This window comes from Squalius cephalus (genome assembly GCF_949319135.1).
Source record: "Squalius cephalus genome assembly, chromosome: 11".
Lineage (NCBI taxonomy): Eukaryota > Metazoa > Chordata > Actinopteri > Cypriniformes > Leuciscidae > Squalius > Squalius cephalus.
The window spans coordinates 1,343,146-1,357,872 of record NC_137132.1 but is presented as its reverse complement, the minus strand read 5'-3'; the positions used below and the strand labels follow the sequence as shown (position 1 = coordinate 1,357,872).

The following is a 14,727-nucleotide window of genomic DNA, read 5'->3' as shown; positions in this document are numbered from 1 at the left end:
ACTAAAAGCGTGAGCACATTACCCCAGTTTTAGCCTCGCTCCACTGGCTTCTGTGTGTTTCTGGATTGATTTGAAGATTTTATTGCTTGTTTTTAAGGTTTTGAATGGGTTGGCGCCTTCTTATTTCTCAGAGCTTTTACACGTGCGCTCTCCTGTCAAAGCACTGAGGTCGTCCAGTCAGATGTTCCTCCATGTTCTGAGATCCAGGTGAACACATAAAGGTGAGCGAGCCTTCTCAGTGCTGGTCCTGATCTCTGGAAGAGTCTACCGGTTCATATAAGAACAGCTCGGACTGATGACATGTTTAAGTCGTTGCTTAAGACCCTCCTGTGTTCCTTAGCTTTCATTTCCAGTGGAGTTTTGCTCCTGTGACATTCTCTACTGTGTTTATGTGTGTGTATCCTGACATTGTTAAGCACTTTGGTCAACTGTGGTTGTGTTTAAATGAGCTATACAAATACATTTGAACTTTGACCTTTTGAACTTTGACATTCAGGGCTGCGTTGTGCTGGTTTTAGGGTGCAGGTCCACCATCTGATCTGGATACCGACCAGAGAACATAATCCAGATCTCGCCATATTAAAACCAGACCATATTTCTCCTGGAGGTGAAAAGCTGTCAGACATCAGACGGAGTCGAGTTTGAGCTTTTACAGCGCTTGCATTATATTATTCTGTCTTTTACTGCATATGATAATTCATACTCAGAAAGTAGAACTGAAGTGACATTCATTACAAGATGATTAGTAGTTAAAACATTACATAATGTCCCTGCATTGTTTTGCATTCTGTGACTTTCAGTCGAATAAAAGACTGTCAAATATTTCGTCATTGAAGATTTCTTAAAAATAGTGTTAAAATATGGTCTCGTCTCGTTCTCGTGAACCCAATATCGTGTCTCGTCTCATTAGATCAGTGTATCGACACACTCCTAGAAGATGCTAAATCTCAGCTCAGCATTTCATCATTTACTCTCAACATCAACATTTGTGAGATTTATACCATTGGAACAGTTTTGATAAAGTTGGTGGTAAGATGTTCCTTCATTAAAGGCACACTGTGTAGAAATTGTGTTTTTGTCAAACAGCGACCCCTAGAGTCGCTGTGGAATACTTGCACTGTCGTAAATACCCCTCCACCCCCCACCTCCCACCCTGTACACCGGTACCTGCGTCGGGCATGGAACAGGCACAGATAGACTCCGAAGACATGATTATTGCAATTTATCATAATAGTTTGCAAATTGTGCTCGTTTACACTATTTACAACCTCTACGTTAGGCTTATTTCTGTCCTGATAATTATGTGAGATATTGAAAACTGTTCTCATGATAATCACAAGAATCAACGTCAACAGCGTCATCTGATATCCCTCAGGACTACGTGATAAATACACCTCACAACACCTGAGTTCAGCTGGCAAACTAGTTCGTGAGGCAAGCTAGGCAGTAAAACATAATGCAAAAAACACGTAAGAGAAACAAGTGTTTGTTAGCAAGTCTGTTAACAGCTCTGATAATCGAAAGCTAGCTAGACATATGTGGAAATTATTGGACTGGTCTAATTATCAGCAATGGATGAATGAACAGCATGTAAAAAAATGACATACTACAAGCAAGCGCAACAACATACAACAGAATGCAAACAAGTTTACAAATAAGAGATTTATTTACCGGCCACTTCATGCGTTTTCTCAGATCGGATAGCTATCTGATTTATCAAAACGATTCCATTTACACCTGGTCACATAAATGTGTTTTTGCGAAACGGATTTAAATCCAATCTTCAATTCCCGCGCTACATGCAGATTTAATGGAGGGCACGTCACCGAAAGCAACAGATATGAACTGCATTTTATTGATCATCAGCAAAAATTTCGAAATCAAAGACTGCAATAAGAGAGAGCGGCAACAGCCCTGTAAGATCATTTCGTTTCTTTACTTGTAATGATGATGATTGTGTGTTAAGCATCTGTGAATTACTTTCACTTTGATTTGCGATAGTTTGCACGTTGGCTTGATGAATAGATGCTCAGCTTCTCATCTGCGGTGATGTGTGTTCCAGTAACGTCGTCATATCTGGCTATAACATATAGCCTATAACACGCTCTCACACGTTTATTTTTTTTAGCATTTTTGGGAGGAGTACAATTTACATATGTGGTTTCAACAACCAGATGCATTTACACTTGTCCAGTTTCGTCAGGAATGCGGCCCAGATCTCCTCCTGAAGTGGTTTGAGCGATCGGATTCAAATCCGTCTCGAATGCGTTTCGGAGGGCATTTACACCTGGTCTTTTCACGATCAGATAGCTATCCCATCTGAGAAAACGCATAAAGTGGCCAGGTGTAAACAGCCCCCATGACAAAAACATACGCACGAAAGCCGGAAACAAACGCTGGTTGGCCTCTCACGTCCAAATTTGACGAAGTGGTGGGGGAAGTGACATATGCCGTAAAGCAGTCGTATTTTGTAGTTCTTTTTGTGCTCTGGTTACTACCCGAACCCCGAAGTTACATAGTGCCAGTAAAAGCGATACAGACTCCGTCAGGCTATGGCAGACGTGTCATTCAACCTATTGTAAGTCGATAAGTCGATGTACCATCACAAGGGTCTTGGAAATATATTATGAAGGTTGAAAAGCTACATAGTGTTCCTTTAACTTCTTTTAAGTAATATTAGTAACCTATTAATGTTATGTTAAAAACGCCTTTTTTTGTTAAATAAAGAACCAAAATTTAATTTATTAGACATTATTGTCCCTTTATATTATTCCGTACACTCTATAAAGTTATTCCAAATGAGCGATTATTGTCAGCGAAGTCCACTTCAGCTGATATACCGTGTTCAGGGAGTAGGGAGCAGTGAACACTGCGTAGGGACCCTGTCGAGTGGAACGCACCTTCAGAATTGAGAAGTAAGATCAGATATAGACACACACTGAGTGTAGGACTTGATGAAAAGCTGCCAGTGTCTTCTTCTGCAGTTTGGCTGGTGTCGCAGCATCATCTCCTTCGCCTCCTCCAGTACAGTGCATGATGGGAATGCAGGAGGAGCTTGTGATGTGCTCTGACATTCATCCAGCATCTGAGCCACGGCTCTGGGTTTCACAGCCTCAACCTCGTCATCTTTGATGGAGCGCGTCTTGAAACGAAGATCAACAAGGGATGCTACTGTATGTTCAGAAGGTCATCAGTGGCAGCATGGTCATATTCCTCATTCAGAGAGCTGATGACAGTAGCCTTGATGGTCTTGGTGAGCTCTGAGTCTTCAGCTTCTGGTTTCAAGACCTCCTCATTGAAGAGCTGCAGTTCAGGTTTCAGGAACGACACACTCACATGTTCTTCATCAGAAAGGCCATCAGTGAAGTCAGCAAGTGGAGTTAGAGTTAGAGCCTTGCAAACAGACTCCAGGACATCAATGTCCTGCCATGAGGAGCAAGTGCCTTGTTTTTTATCAGCTGATGAACTTCAGCAATGGCCTTCTCCTGCTCTAGCACTCGTGCTTTCATTGCATGGCGAGACCCTGAACTGGTGGAGATTCTGTGATCAACCTGTGCTTTGAGCTCCTCTTGAGCGGCTGCTCGTTCTCCTTTCTTTTCCATGAGAAGGAAAAAGCACTGAGCACTTTTCTGCACACACTCATGGCTCTCTGGATCCTCTGGTCTCTCATACAGTTTTCAAAGCACTATTGTGTCACACACTGTACCGATGCTTGTGTCGAAATGACAATACCACATGATTGATGACGTCTGAAGCTTCGAGCGTCATGCAGGATCGGAAGGTTGGGACAGCTGGTCCTCATCTGATGCAGAAAAGGGAAATGATTATCGAAGAGGCATTATTTAAACGATTTAACACTACACTTCCTATAACATCATTTATATATTTTTAAAACAGAAAACGAAATATTTTTTCAATTGCTATAATTATGATCACATACTTGTATGTTATATTATTGCTCAATATGTGAATGCGTTGACCAGCTACACATGACACGAGTTCTGTCTCATTTGCAGAGATTAATTTAGATGAGATTAGACAGAACTGTATTGATCCACACTTGTATGTCACAGACTCCCGAAGCTTTGTTTGGTCACGTGCTTTTCTGCTCTGTGGTGATTTGTTAGATATAGTGTAGAAAACAAGTGTGACCACCAGATGTCACTAATGCGCATTGTGTTAAAAGCTTCGAGTAATGAACCTTTTTTCGGCACAATTTGATGAAAGCCTCAAATGCTTCAGAAAGCCTCGGTTTCCCATCACTAGAATATAGGCTCATGTGTGCAAACTTTAGATGATTATAAAATAACTTCAAGTATTTTGTGTTGATCAATTACAATGTTATGACATATTCAACATAATGAGAAACTACATTTAGACCACACTAGGGCTGTCTCTCTTTATCCCACATTTCTGAGTTCAATAAAGGCTAATTCACACGGCCCAAACACACTGACACAATCTGACTTGATCACGCCATGACAACTTCAATGCCAACAGATGATGTTTTATTAACAAAGTTCAGGAGAAGCACGTTCAGATAATTAACCTAATTAACACAGGAGGAGCACATTCAGTTAATCAACTCAATTAACCATAAGAGGTTTACATACAGCAGGCTTACCTCTGATCCATGACAGTTTTACAGCATCTCTCCTCACTTATAACTAATGCCATTCACACAATGTCTTATTCAGCGACTAAAGCGCTAACCAGTTTATGCTGACACTTGCAATTGAATAAATGTCAGGAATTGTCACAAGTTACTGTTGAATTGAATAGATGCGCATTTTAAAACATTAACATGTTTAATATAAATGCTCTTTATTTATCAAATGGTGTCAAGCAGAACAAGACGATTCATTTTTTAGTCAGTGCCTTTAAAGTGCACAAACTCACACAAGTTGATGTTTGTTGGGGCAGTGTGAATACCACAGCATTTTCCTATTGAAATACACAGTCAAACTGAATAATGAAGAAAACACAGGATTGATCTGACCTGAGATCAGCTGAGAGAGTCGCGACTGCTGCTCCTTCACTGGAACTGACAGACGATCAGACACTCGTGAACCACTGCATGAACACAAGCTCTAGTGTCTTAAACTGCCCGATCATGCTGTTTTACACCAGTCATATCATCATATTTTCAAACATCATTATTTTGTGTATTTGGAGTAATAGAATATGTTACCATGCTTTAATGTTATAAACACATTATTTATTCAGCATTCCCCTCCACCCCCCCGCCTCCACCAGGATGGTCCTGTGAGCGTGTGCGTGTGAGCGTGTGTGACCCAGCATTCCCCTCCACATACATTTATGCTTTGTCACGTCATTTTGCCTCCAGAGTCTATAGTGTGGTTTTACAACCAGTAGATGTTGTTGCTAACATCTATGAATTTCGGTTGAGTAAAATAATTACATTTTTAAAAACAAAATACTTAATAGTAAGAGAATGTTCAATATACTTATCACTTTTACTCCCTAAATGTTGTTTGTCAAAATGGTTACTAAAAACTGAAACATTGATTTGTGTACAATTTAAATATTTTAATTAAATTCATTGTTAAAGAAAAAAAAATAAATAAATAAATTCAGTATTCAATATTCAAAGACTGACTAGTGGGTTCAACTACAGCAATGTGATATAATATAAACAAATATTTTTAGTATATTCATGAAACATGAAATAGACAATGTTAGAAATTAAAAATGCCCTGTAAAATGTCAATGCAGGACTCATTTCATTTAAATATTCAAAGTCAATTAAAAGCAATTAAAATAATTCATGCATTAAGAGAAAACCATCCCACAGTTAATCCACAATGAAACCCTGGAAATGTACCATGTGTAGCACCCATCTCGGTTACTTATTTTTCACATTACGAATGATTGGCTTGTGTCTATCTTTTAGGCACTACATTTTTGCACAGATTTGTCAATGCCCCACACACTATTACCATATCATCCAGAATGTCTACCTGAGTAAGTGGAATTACAGATATTTGAATTTTTACAATTACAAGTTACATTTTTGAATTTCTTCCATCGACCCATGACTCTTTCCACGTGTATTCTCACATTTAACAGTCTTCTTGATGTGTCAACTTTATGAGCAGAGAGCTGTTTCTTGCCTTTTGTGAAGTGTGGGATATGAAGGGTTGCGCCGTATGCTGCAAGGTCCTCCCTAATCAAAAACCCTCGACCAGCCAAAATTTCATCCTATTGCTCCAGCAGTTCAAAGAATCCTGATTTTTATGTTATTGCTTTGTCAGAAACACGACCACCCCAACCTGGTGACAAAAATGAACTTGCTTCTGCTGGTGTTACCCCAAGTATTTAACTGTATTTTGATGCTTATAATTGGACCATGTCTGTGCTCGAGCTGTAAGATTATTAGATCTATCAATAAAAATCTCAGTGCAGTCAATAATACACTGACATTGCCTATACTTCCTTTAAAAACATTTAGTTTTTTTTCCTGTTTCACACTATTTTCCTGCTCAGTACAGTGCCTGAGGGTCTGCCCACAGATCTGGGCCTGGCGCCTTATTTACTTTGGTCCTCTCGAGGGCGATGACCACTTCTCCAGTGTCGATAATGATTTCACAGTCATCAGGTTCTAGTGAGGAAATTAACCTTTTGAGATCAGAGCTGTTATCTTTCTGGAATCTGGTGAAAAAATTAGTTAGTTAGTATACTTTATTGTCCTTTTTTTTCGGGAAATTTGTCTTGGACTCAAAGCTGCATTACAACATATACATACATACAACATATGCACACACAAACCAATAAAAAAAAGAAAAAGAAAAAAAGACTACATTATTACATCTTGCTATTTAACATATTAATAGATACAGGAATAAATTATTTTTGTAACACTGTAAAAAATTTCTAACCCTCCCAAATCAAAAATTTCAAGTGACCGATAACATCTAAATTTTTCATTTGGCCCAAGTGAAATTCTGTAAATTATAAAATTAAATTTACAGATTTTCACTTGGGCCAATTGAAAAATTTAGATGTTATCGGTCACTTGAAATTTTGGATTTGGGAGGGTTAGAAATTTTTTACAGTGAACGATTACTCTTACACAATGGGACTCTATAACGTCTCCCTGATGGCAGCAGCTGATACATTGGAAATAAAACAAAAGATGTTCAGGTCATTAGGTAGTGAGGTCGGGCTGCAGCCTGCAACCTGGACGGGCTTGCGACTGCCAGGACTGAAGTTCACAGCTGCCATACCTTTAAGGCCCTGCCATGCAGTGCGGAGGTTGCCCTGGGCTTTTAAGGACTTTTTCTCGAAATTTGAGAATATTCTGAAAATGTTATGAGTTCATTCTCAACATTTTATTTTGACTTTCTTTCTTGAAATGTAAAGTTTTTTTCCCTCGAAACAAGACTTTATTCTCAACATTTTAATTAGATTTTTTTTCTTAAACTTAACGAGTTTTTTCTCGAAAAACAACTTTATTCATAAAATGTAATGTTATTCTCAACATTTTATTTGGACTTTTCTCTAAATTTAACGTGTTTTCTCGAAACACGACTATTCTGAAAATTGTATGAGTTCAGAGTTGTGTGTCGAGAAAAACATTAAATTTCAAGAAAAAAGTCATTAAATTGAGAATAAAGTCATGTTTCGAGAAAAAAAATCTAATTAAAATGTTACGAATAAACTCATTAAATTTTGAGAATAAAGTTGTTTCGAGAAAAAAATCTAATTAAAATGTTACGAATAAACTCATTAAATTGAGAATAAAGTTGTGTTTCAAGAAAAAAAGTCCAAATAAAATAGAGAATGAACTCATTACATTTTGAGAATAAAGTCATTAAATTTCAAGAAAATAAGTGAAAATACACTGAACACTTTTGTTATTGCCCCCATTTTTCATGAGCTGAACTCAAAGATCTAAGAATTTTTCTATGTACACAAAAAGCCTATTTCTCTCAAATACTGTTCACAAATATGTCTAAATCTGTGTTAGTGAGCACTTCTCCTTTGCCGAGATAATCCATCCACCTCACAGGTGTGGCATATCAAGATGCTGATTAGACAGCATGATTATTGCACAGGTGTGCCTTAGGCTGGCCACAATAAAAGGCCACTCTAAAATGTGCAGTTTTACTGTGTTGGGGGGGGGGTCCGGGGGGGGGGGGGGTCCGAAAACCAGTCAGTATCTGGTGTGACCACCATTTGCCTCACGTAGTGCAACACATCTCCTTCGCATAGAGTTGATCAGGTTGTTGATTGTGGCCTGTGGAATGTTGATCCAGACCTCTTCTATGGCTGTGTGAAGTTGCTGGATATTGGCAGGACCTGGGGTCCGTTCTTCGTACGTCGCTAACTCACTTAGCTGGATTTGATTGTTGGCGATTTGGCATGATCTTGGATTGTTTGGTTCTTCAACGCTCATCCTGGACTTGCTGTCATAGCAACATGTGCGCAAACTTAAACCTGCTCGGGAGCAGGCTTATTTCATGTTAACAGGATTAGACCGCGGCTTCATAAGCGGAGCTGATACGGGAAGTCCAGCGCAGCGCGATAGTGCACTTTCTGAGATATATTTTTTTTCTCGTGATTCGTGAGATTGTCGTTTTTTTGTCGCTTTTATGTTTAAAAAACAGTTTTAGTTTTTTTTTTTTTGTTGTTGTTGTTGTTGTTTTTTTGTGGCATTTCCAAGCCACTTAAGACCCAATGTTGTAAAGCAGTGTTTTTTTTATTTTTTTTAGGCTATCATAATTTTTTATGAAGATCATACAATCATGACCATGCCGATTACAGATATGTCACTCAGGCTTCACTAACGTGATTGGTACCATAGAATATAGGCTACCATAGACTGCCATCAAGGCCTCAATGAAGGGGATTATGTGAACAGAAAGGGGGTTCACAATGTAAATTTGTGCAGCCCAGTTACTATTGTGATTCTTAATATCCCAGATTAGTAGCCTAATATTATATCAAATAAAAAAAAGGCAGTTGACTAAAATCTTCCATATCACAAATGTGAAAGCAAAATGGCCAGGATCTGTGCATGACTTAAGAATTTTCAGAGATTCACATTTATGCACATTATTTGAAAGTGGTAAGAAAAGTTCCACAATTAAATATCAAGCTCACTGTATTACATACACTTATGCTGATCCTAACAGAACTGCATTTTTTCATAGGTGATTATGACATGTTCCTGCCTGCAGACAGGTGTTTTATGACCCCATTCCCTGACCCAAACCAGTTACAATGCAGCTCTAGCCAGGACAAGGGCACACAATGAAATGAACTTTGGCTAACTAAAGGGAAGATTTCAGTGTCTGAAAAGTCTGAGGGTTGCACACCTGACAGGGCCTGGGACATTGTTGCATGTGCCATATTACACAACATTGCCAAAAAAACACTTTTCATTAAATGTTTAATAAAAGATAAATATGCTTAGTTCCTTGAGTTTTATTTCAATTGTTCTTTGTAAAGAAAAGCCAGTGGTCAAGTGCCTGCAACAAGAGATATTAGACACATGCCTCATGCAACAAATAAAAAGGAAAAGTTGGCTATACACTGCCCACCTGTAGACCTATGTCTCCTCTGTGTGTGCAGACTCTTCTGTAGGCCTTTCTGTAGATGTGGAATCCTGCAACTTATATTGCAGCCATAAAGCATACAAGTATAAATTAAGTAAAGTTATTTATGCACTTGCAGGTAGGCTAGTTCCTCCATATGACATTCTGAGAGGGTTTATTCACTGTCCAGTGCAATGGAAACAAATGGACATTACAAAGTCTTATACTTTCTTTCCTTTGGAAAGTTAGAAAATGTCCACTTACTGCACATATTTCAGCTCCACTTTCTTGGGAACAGATACAAGTGTTGGTGTATTATGTAAAAGTGCACAAAAGAGGAAAACACAATGTCATTACAATGAACTACACTGGGGAAAAATGTGATCAATAACTCATGGCAAAATATGTGTACATTAACATAAGTTTATCAGTTTTCACTTTCACAAGTCAAAGCAATTCATCATTACTCAAGATTTAACAGTTGAAATGACTATACAGCCTTAATTTAATGCAGCAAAAATTATTTTACAGTGTAGGCTACTAGAGATCTTTTCAATTTTTTTCTCAGCCTTTTTCTTGGTTGCTTTTATAAACAGAACACCATTTATTTAACAGTGCCTTTTATAAAAGAGACTATAATATAACAAAAAATTACCATTATGTAGAATATTTTTGTACTTCACTTTTATTTGTTCCCATGTTCTAGTATGGTGACTGACATTACAATGCACAAAGTAATTATGCAATTATTAAAATACAAAAATATAGGCTAATAAGTGATAAAAACATCTAATATGGCCACTTCTAACGGATTTAAATTGTCTGCTACTTTTTGCCAGCCCTCTCTCCTGGCTTTTGCAGACTTTGAGGTGTTCCCTGGCGTTTTGATTAAACATTAAAATTCCGAATAAACTTCGACCTTTAGTTATTGCTCTGCTGAGGAGAAAAACTGAGCGCGCTCTTTGGCCACGCTGAGCAGCCAATAGCAGCGTTGCTGATCAATGTTTCTACTATCGATACATATCCCCTTTTAACCAGCGCATGAACGCGCAATTATCTCAGATAACTCAATCCAGCGATACTAATCATATCCGGCAAGTGTGTTCGAAGAACCGAGTTAGCCAGATCATGATTCGCACGATGATATCATCTTGGATGTGTCATTTGATCTCGGATGTAATAAGCAACGTACGAAGAACGGACCCCTGGAACACGCTGTCGTATACGCCGATCCAGAGCATCCCAAACATGCTCAATGGGTGACATGTCCGGTGAGTGTGCTGGCCATGCAAGAATTGGGATGTTTTCAGCTTCCAGGAATTGTGTACAGATCGTTGCAACATGGGGCCGTGCATTATCATGCTGCAACATGAGGTGATGGTCGTGGATGAATGGCACAACAATGGGCCTCAGGATCTCGTCACGGTCTCTCTGTGCATTCAAAGTGCCATTAATAAAATGCACCTGTGTTCGTTGTCCATAACATACACCTGCCCATACCATAACCCCACCGCCACCATGGGCCACTCGATCCACAACGTTGACATCAGCAAACCGCTCACCCACACAACGCCACACACACTGTCTGCCATCTGTAATTGTAGATTGTAATTTGCTGTGAAATAAAAGGTGTTTCACTGCCGCCTCATCAGGTCTGTCAGAGGATCGTTGAAATCTAAATGAAGTCTTAATTTATAACAGTGAATTCACTGTATCTTCAGTCTCTGTTGATTCTGTTGGCTGTGGGTCTCTGTAGTGGATCCTTATTCACCATCAGATGATCATCAGAAGATCAGACTGTCATCTAAAAGTCATAGTCAGTCCTAAAATAAAACACACAAACAGTCACATATGCAGTATGAGATATTACGTCTGTCACATCTTTTCATAAGAAAACTAACTAGATAATCTATATTAATTCATCCAAATTCATTTAAAATGTTTTTGAAACAAAAAAGCCTGTTGAATTGCACTACTTGGCATTGCATTAGTAGTTGTAAACATGTATTTTTAAACAGTCTGAATATTTTGGAAGTGAAATATGAAAGGTGAATATGGATTATTTAATTAGTAATTATGAAAATGTGTTTGAAATGTTTTGAACTGAAATATTCACAGCTTAAATATTCAACCATGCAAAATTTCAGCCCACAAAAATGCAAGCCCTAAAAAATACAATGCATGATAATGCAAGCATGGTTAATGCAATGTCTGTTTTTTTCAAGTAGTGCAATTCAACAGGCTTTTTTGTTTCAAAAACATTTGGCATTAATTTACTTCCATAAAATTTAATATTAATATTATTTTCCCAATCAGTCACAACACTATGAGCAGAATTAAACTCATATTAAACAGTTTAAAGTTCAGAGACATGCAAAAATGAAGCTCAATTTAAGAATCTTAAACAAAGTATTCACACACACACACACACACACACACGTGGTGTTACTGAACCTGGTAAAATTTCCTTTTATTTCTAGTGAGTAAAACAGCCATTTGAAAATTGTTAAGAACTATTCTTACCATAGTGTCTCCAGTTTATAATGTGGATCATCCTTCAGATCCTTCAGCAGCTTCACTCCTGGATAATTACATGCATTAAATGACAGATCCAGTTCTCTCAGGTGTGAGGGGTTTGATCTCAGAGCTGAAGTCAGAGCAGCACAACCTTCATCTGTGACACCACAACCACTCAACCTGTAGAGAACAATGACAAACATTAAGCCTATATCCAAAGATAAACATGACACTTAAAAAATAAATAACATAATGCTGTCAATATGAAATATATACAAGTACTCATTAGTTCACATTGTTAAAATACATCAGTTAGGATTAGGGGACTGAATATACAGTTTGTACAGCGATCTTCTTCCAATTCGTCTGTCTATTAAACCTTTGACAAAATCATATTGCAACATTCAAATCTGTGTTGAATAAATCAGCTTTTGATAAAAACCTGGCACTTAAAATAACGCATTTATCGATTACAATGTTTCGCCACTAGGTGGCGACAAGTGACTTAAATGTTTTATTTGTTATTGAATTATTTATTCAAGAGAATGTAGTACTATATGACGCTTCTAAAATAAAACTCAGAAAGATGTGATGAATTGTTTTTGTAAATATGATTCATCTTAAACAACGTACAGTCTGCATAAGTGTATGATTTAACTTTTCCCCATAGTCTAGTGTTAGTCTAGTCTGGTGTATCGTCCCAGCCCAAGTGTGTGTGTGTGTGTGTGTGTGTGTGTGTGTGTGTGAGAGAGAGAGAGAGAGAGAGTGAGAAGGTGAGTGAGTGAGTGTGTGAGTGTGTGTGTTTGTGTGTGTGTGAGAGAGAGTGTGTCTCTGTGAGAGTGTGTGAGAGTGTCTCTACACACGTGTGTGTACACATGTGTGTGTGAATCGCTGTTTTTACATCTACAGCGTCGCAGAATACCTGCTGCTTCCACAAACGAGTCCCAGTTTCTTGGATTTAAACTAAAGCAGAACAGAAAGTTAGACATCAGAGTAGCCAGATTTGGAGTGCGCTCCGACTGGCTAGATTTAAATGATCTCTGCTGCCGACCTGCCGTACAGGAATACAGCTGTCCTGGCTGGGACCTGACGGAGAAGTAGTTGCTCTTAACGACAACAATCACCATAGGGAGCGTGCAAATATGGAGACGGAGATGTTCTGTTTATCCTTAATGTGTTGAGTATTATAAATGGAAGGACCTGTACAAGTATGTGAGCCATGAATTGTAGATCTGTCACCTCGTCAAAGACTCTTCCCAGAGTATTTGTTTTTATTTTATTTTTATGCACAAATTTAAAGAAGTACAACACCAAGGACAAACTGATGCATATACAGTGCCGGAGAAGGCAAAAAGCCAGTATGGCTTATCTAAAGCCTCCACCAAAGAAAGATAAAAAATAACCAAAGAATGCAAACACAATATAATACAACTCATACAAACATTAATAAAAAAATAAAAAATAAAAAAAATATGTCATGATAATAGTGGTGATAACACAACAAGCACTTCTCAGTAAAATAAAAATACAATGAAAAATATAGAAACAACCAAGTGCACAAACTAGTTCATCAGCAGACCTCTTAAAACTCTTTTAAAACTCTCTACTGAGGTGCATTGTCTCGCCACATGAGAAAATCTATTCCATATCTGTGTACCTTTAAATCTTATTGAAAATTGGCCTCTACATGTGGTAAAATTTGGATTTGGATCTTGTTTTCTTTGTAATGTCTTTCAGATCCAAATAAAAGCATTCAAATGTGTGTGTGTGTGTGTGTGTGTGTGTGTGTGTGTGTGTGTGTGTGTGTGTGTATACGTTTTATGTACTTAATGACATTTTCTGATTTTCCGTGACCTAATCTAAAGTGAGAACTATTTATGGTTAATAAGTTAATAAGTTGTTAAAGCATTATCTAACTCTTTACATAAGAGCTAATTAAACAATAACACTTTGTTAATTACAGTGAACAAAGAACTCACTATTTGTATATAGTCTCTTAATATATTAACTACAGCTTATATACTGTTATATACTATTCATTAACTATAAACTAAGAGTTTGCAAATGATTTATAAGCGCTGTGTTACTGTATACTTGTGATAAAGTGTTACCATTATTTCAAATTGGTCGCATTAAGTGTAATTGTTCCTTTTGTATGTGATGGAGTGATTCTTCTTTTTCAAAAATAACACAAAATAAACAAAATAAAGATGAATTTGACTGATAGCATTAATATGAATTTTTCAAGATTTCCATAGATATGGTGATATATTGGTTTTGTGTGTTATTTTGGCCATGATAATCATGTAGTGATAAATCTGATATGGTGACAGTCCTGGATCAAGTGAAACACACACCACTTCCCTCTTTTCAGCTGCACACACACATTTTGAGGAAATGCTCACGCTTTTGCAAGGGTCTGTTTGCACAAGCATTACAAGTTGATTTACACCAAACATTTGTGATTTAAAAACCCTCTTCACTGTATCCTGCATCTGTTGTCTGGTTTGTAGTTCGTCCGGTTTATTTAACTGGTAGTTTTACTTTATTTAGGGGGATAATAATATACTGTATGAAGATGTAAATGTTCCTCTTCAGGGAGACTCCTCACCGCTGCCTTCTACCGCCGGCAGGATCTGACGGTTCAAGC

General features: G+C 37.8%; 1 protein-coding gene across 3 annotated transcripts in view; it reads right to left on the bottom strand.

Moving 5' to 3' along the window:
* The window catches only part of LOC307167411 (protein NLRC3-like), a 102,461-nt gene that overhangs the window by 72,272 nt on the left and 15,462 nt on the right, over window positions 1-14,727 (bottom strand). For 2 of the 3 annotated variants that reach the window (XM_079886488.1, XM_079886489.1), the window contains exons 9-10: window positions 12,084-12,257; window positions 10,224-11,383 (exon numbers count right to left, since the gene is read on the bottom strand). The exons of the other annotated variant lie outside the window; for it this stretch is intronic. In XM_079886488.1, the coding sequence (XP_079742614.1) occupies window positions 11,365-11,383; window positions 12,084-12,257 (193 nt within the window). In that variant the 3' untranslated portion in view covers window positions 10,224-11,364. Of the gene's footprint in view, window positions 1-10,223; window positions 11,384-12,083; window positions 12,258-14,727 lie in introns of those variants that run through there. 3 annotated transcript variants of the gene reach the window in all.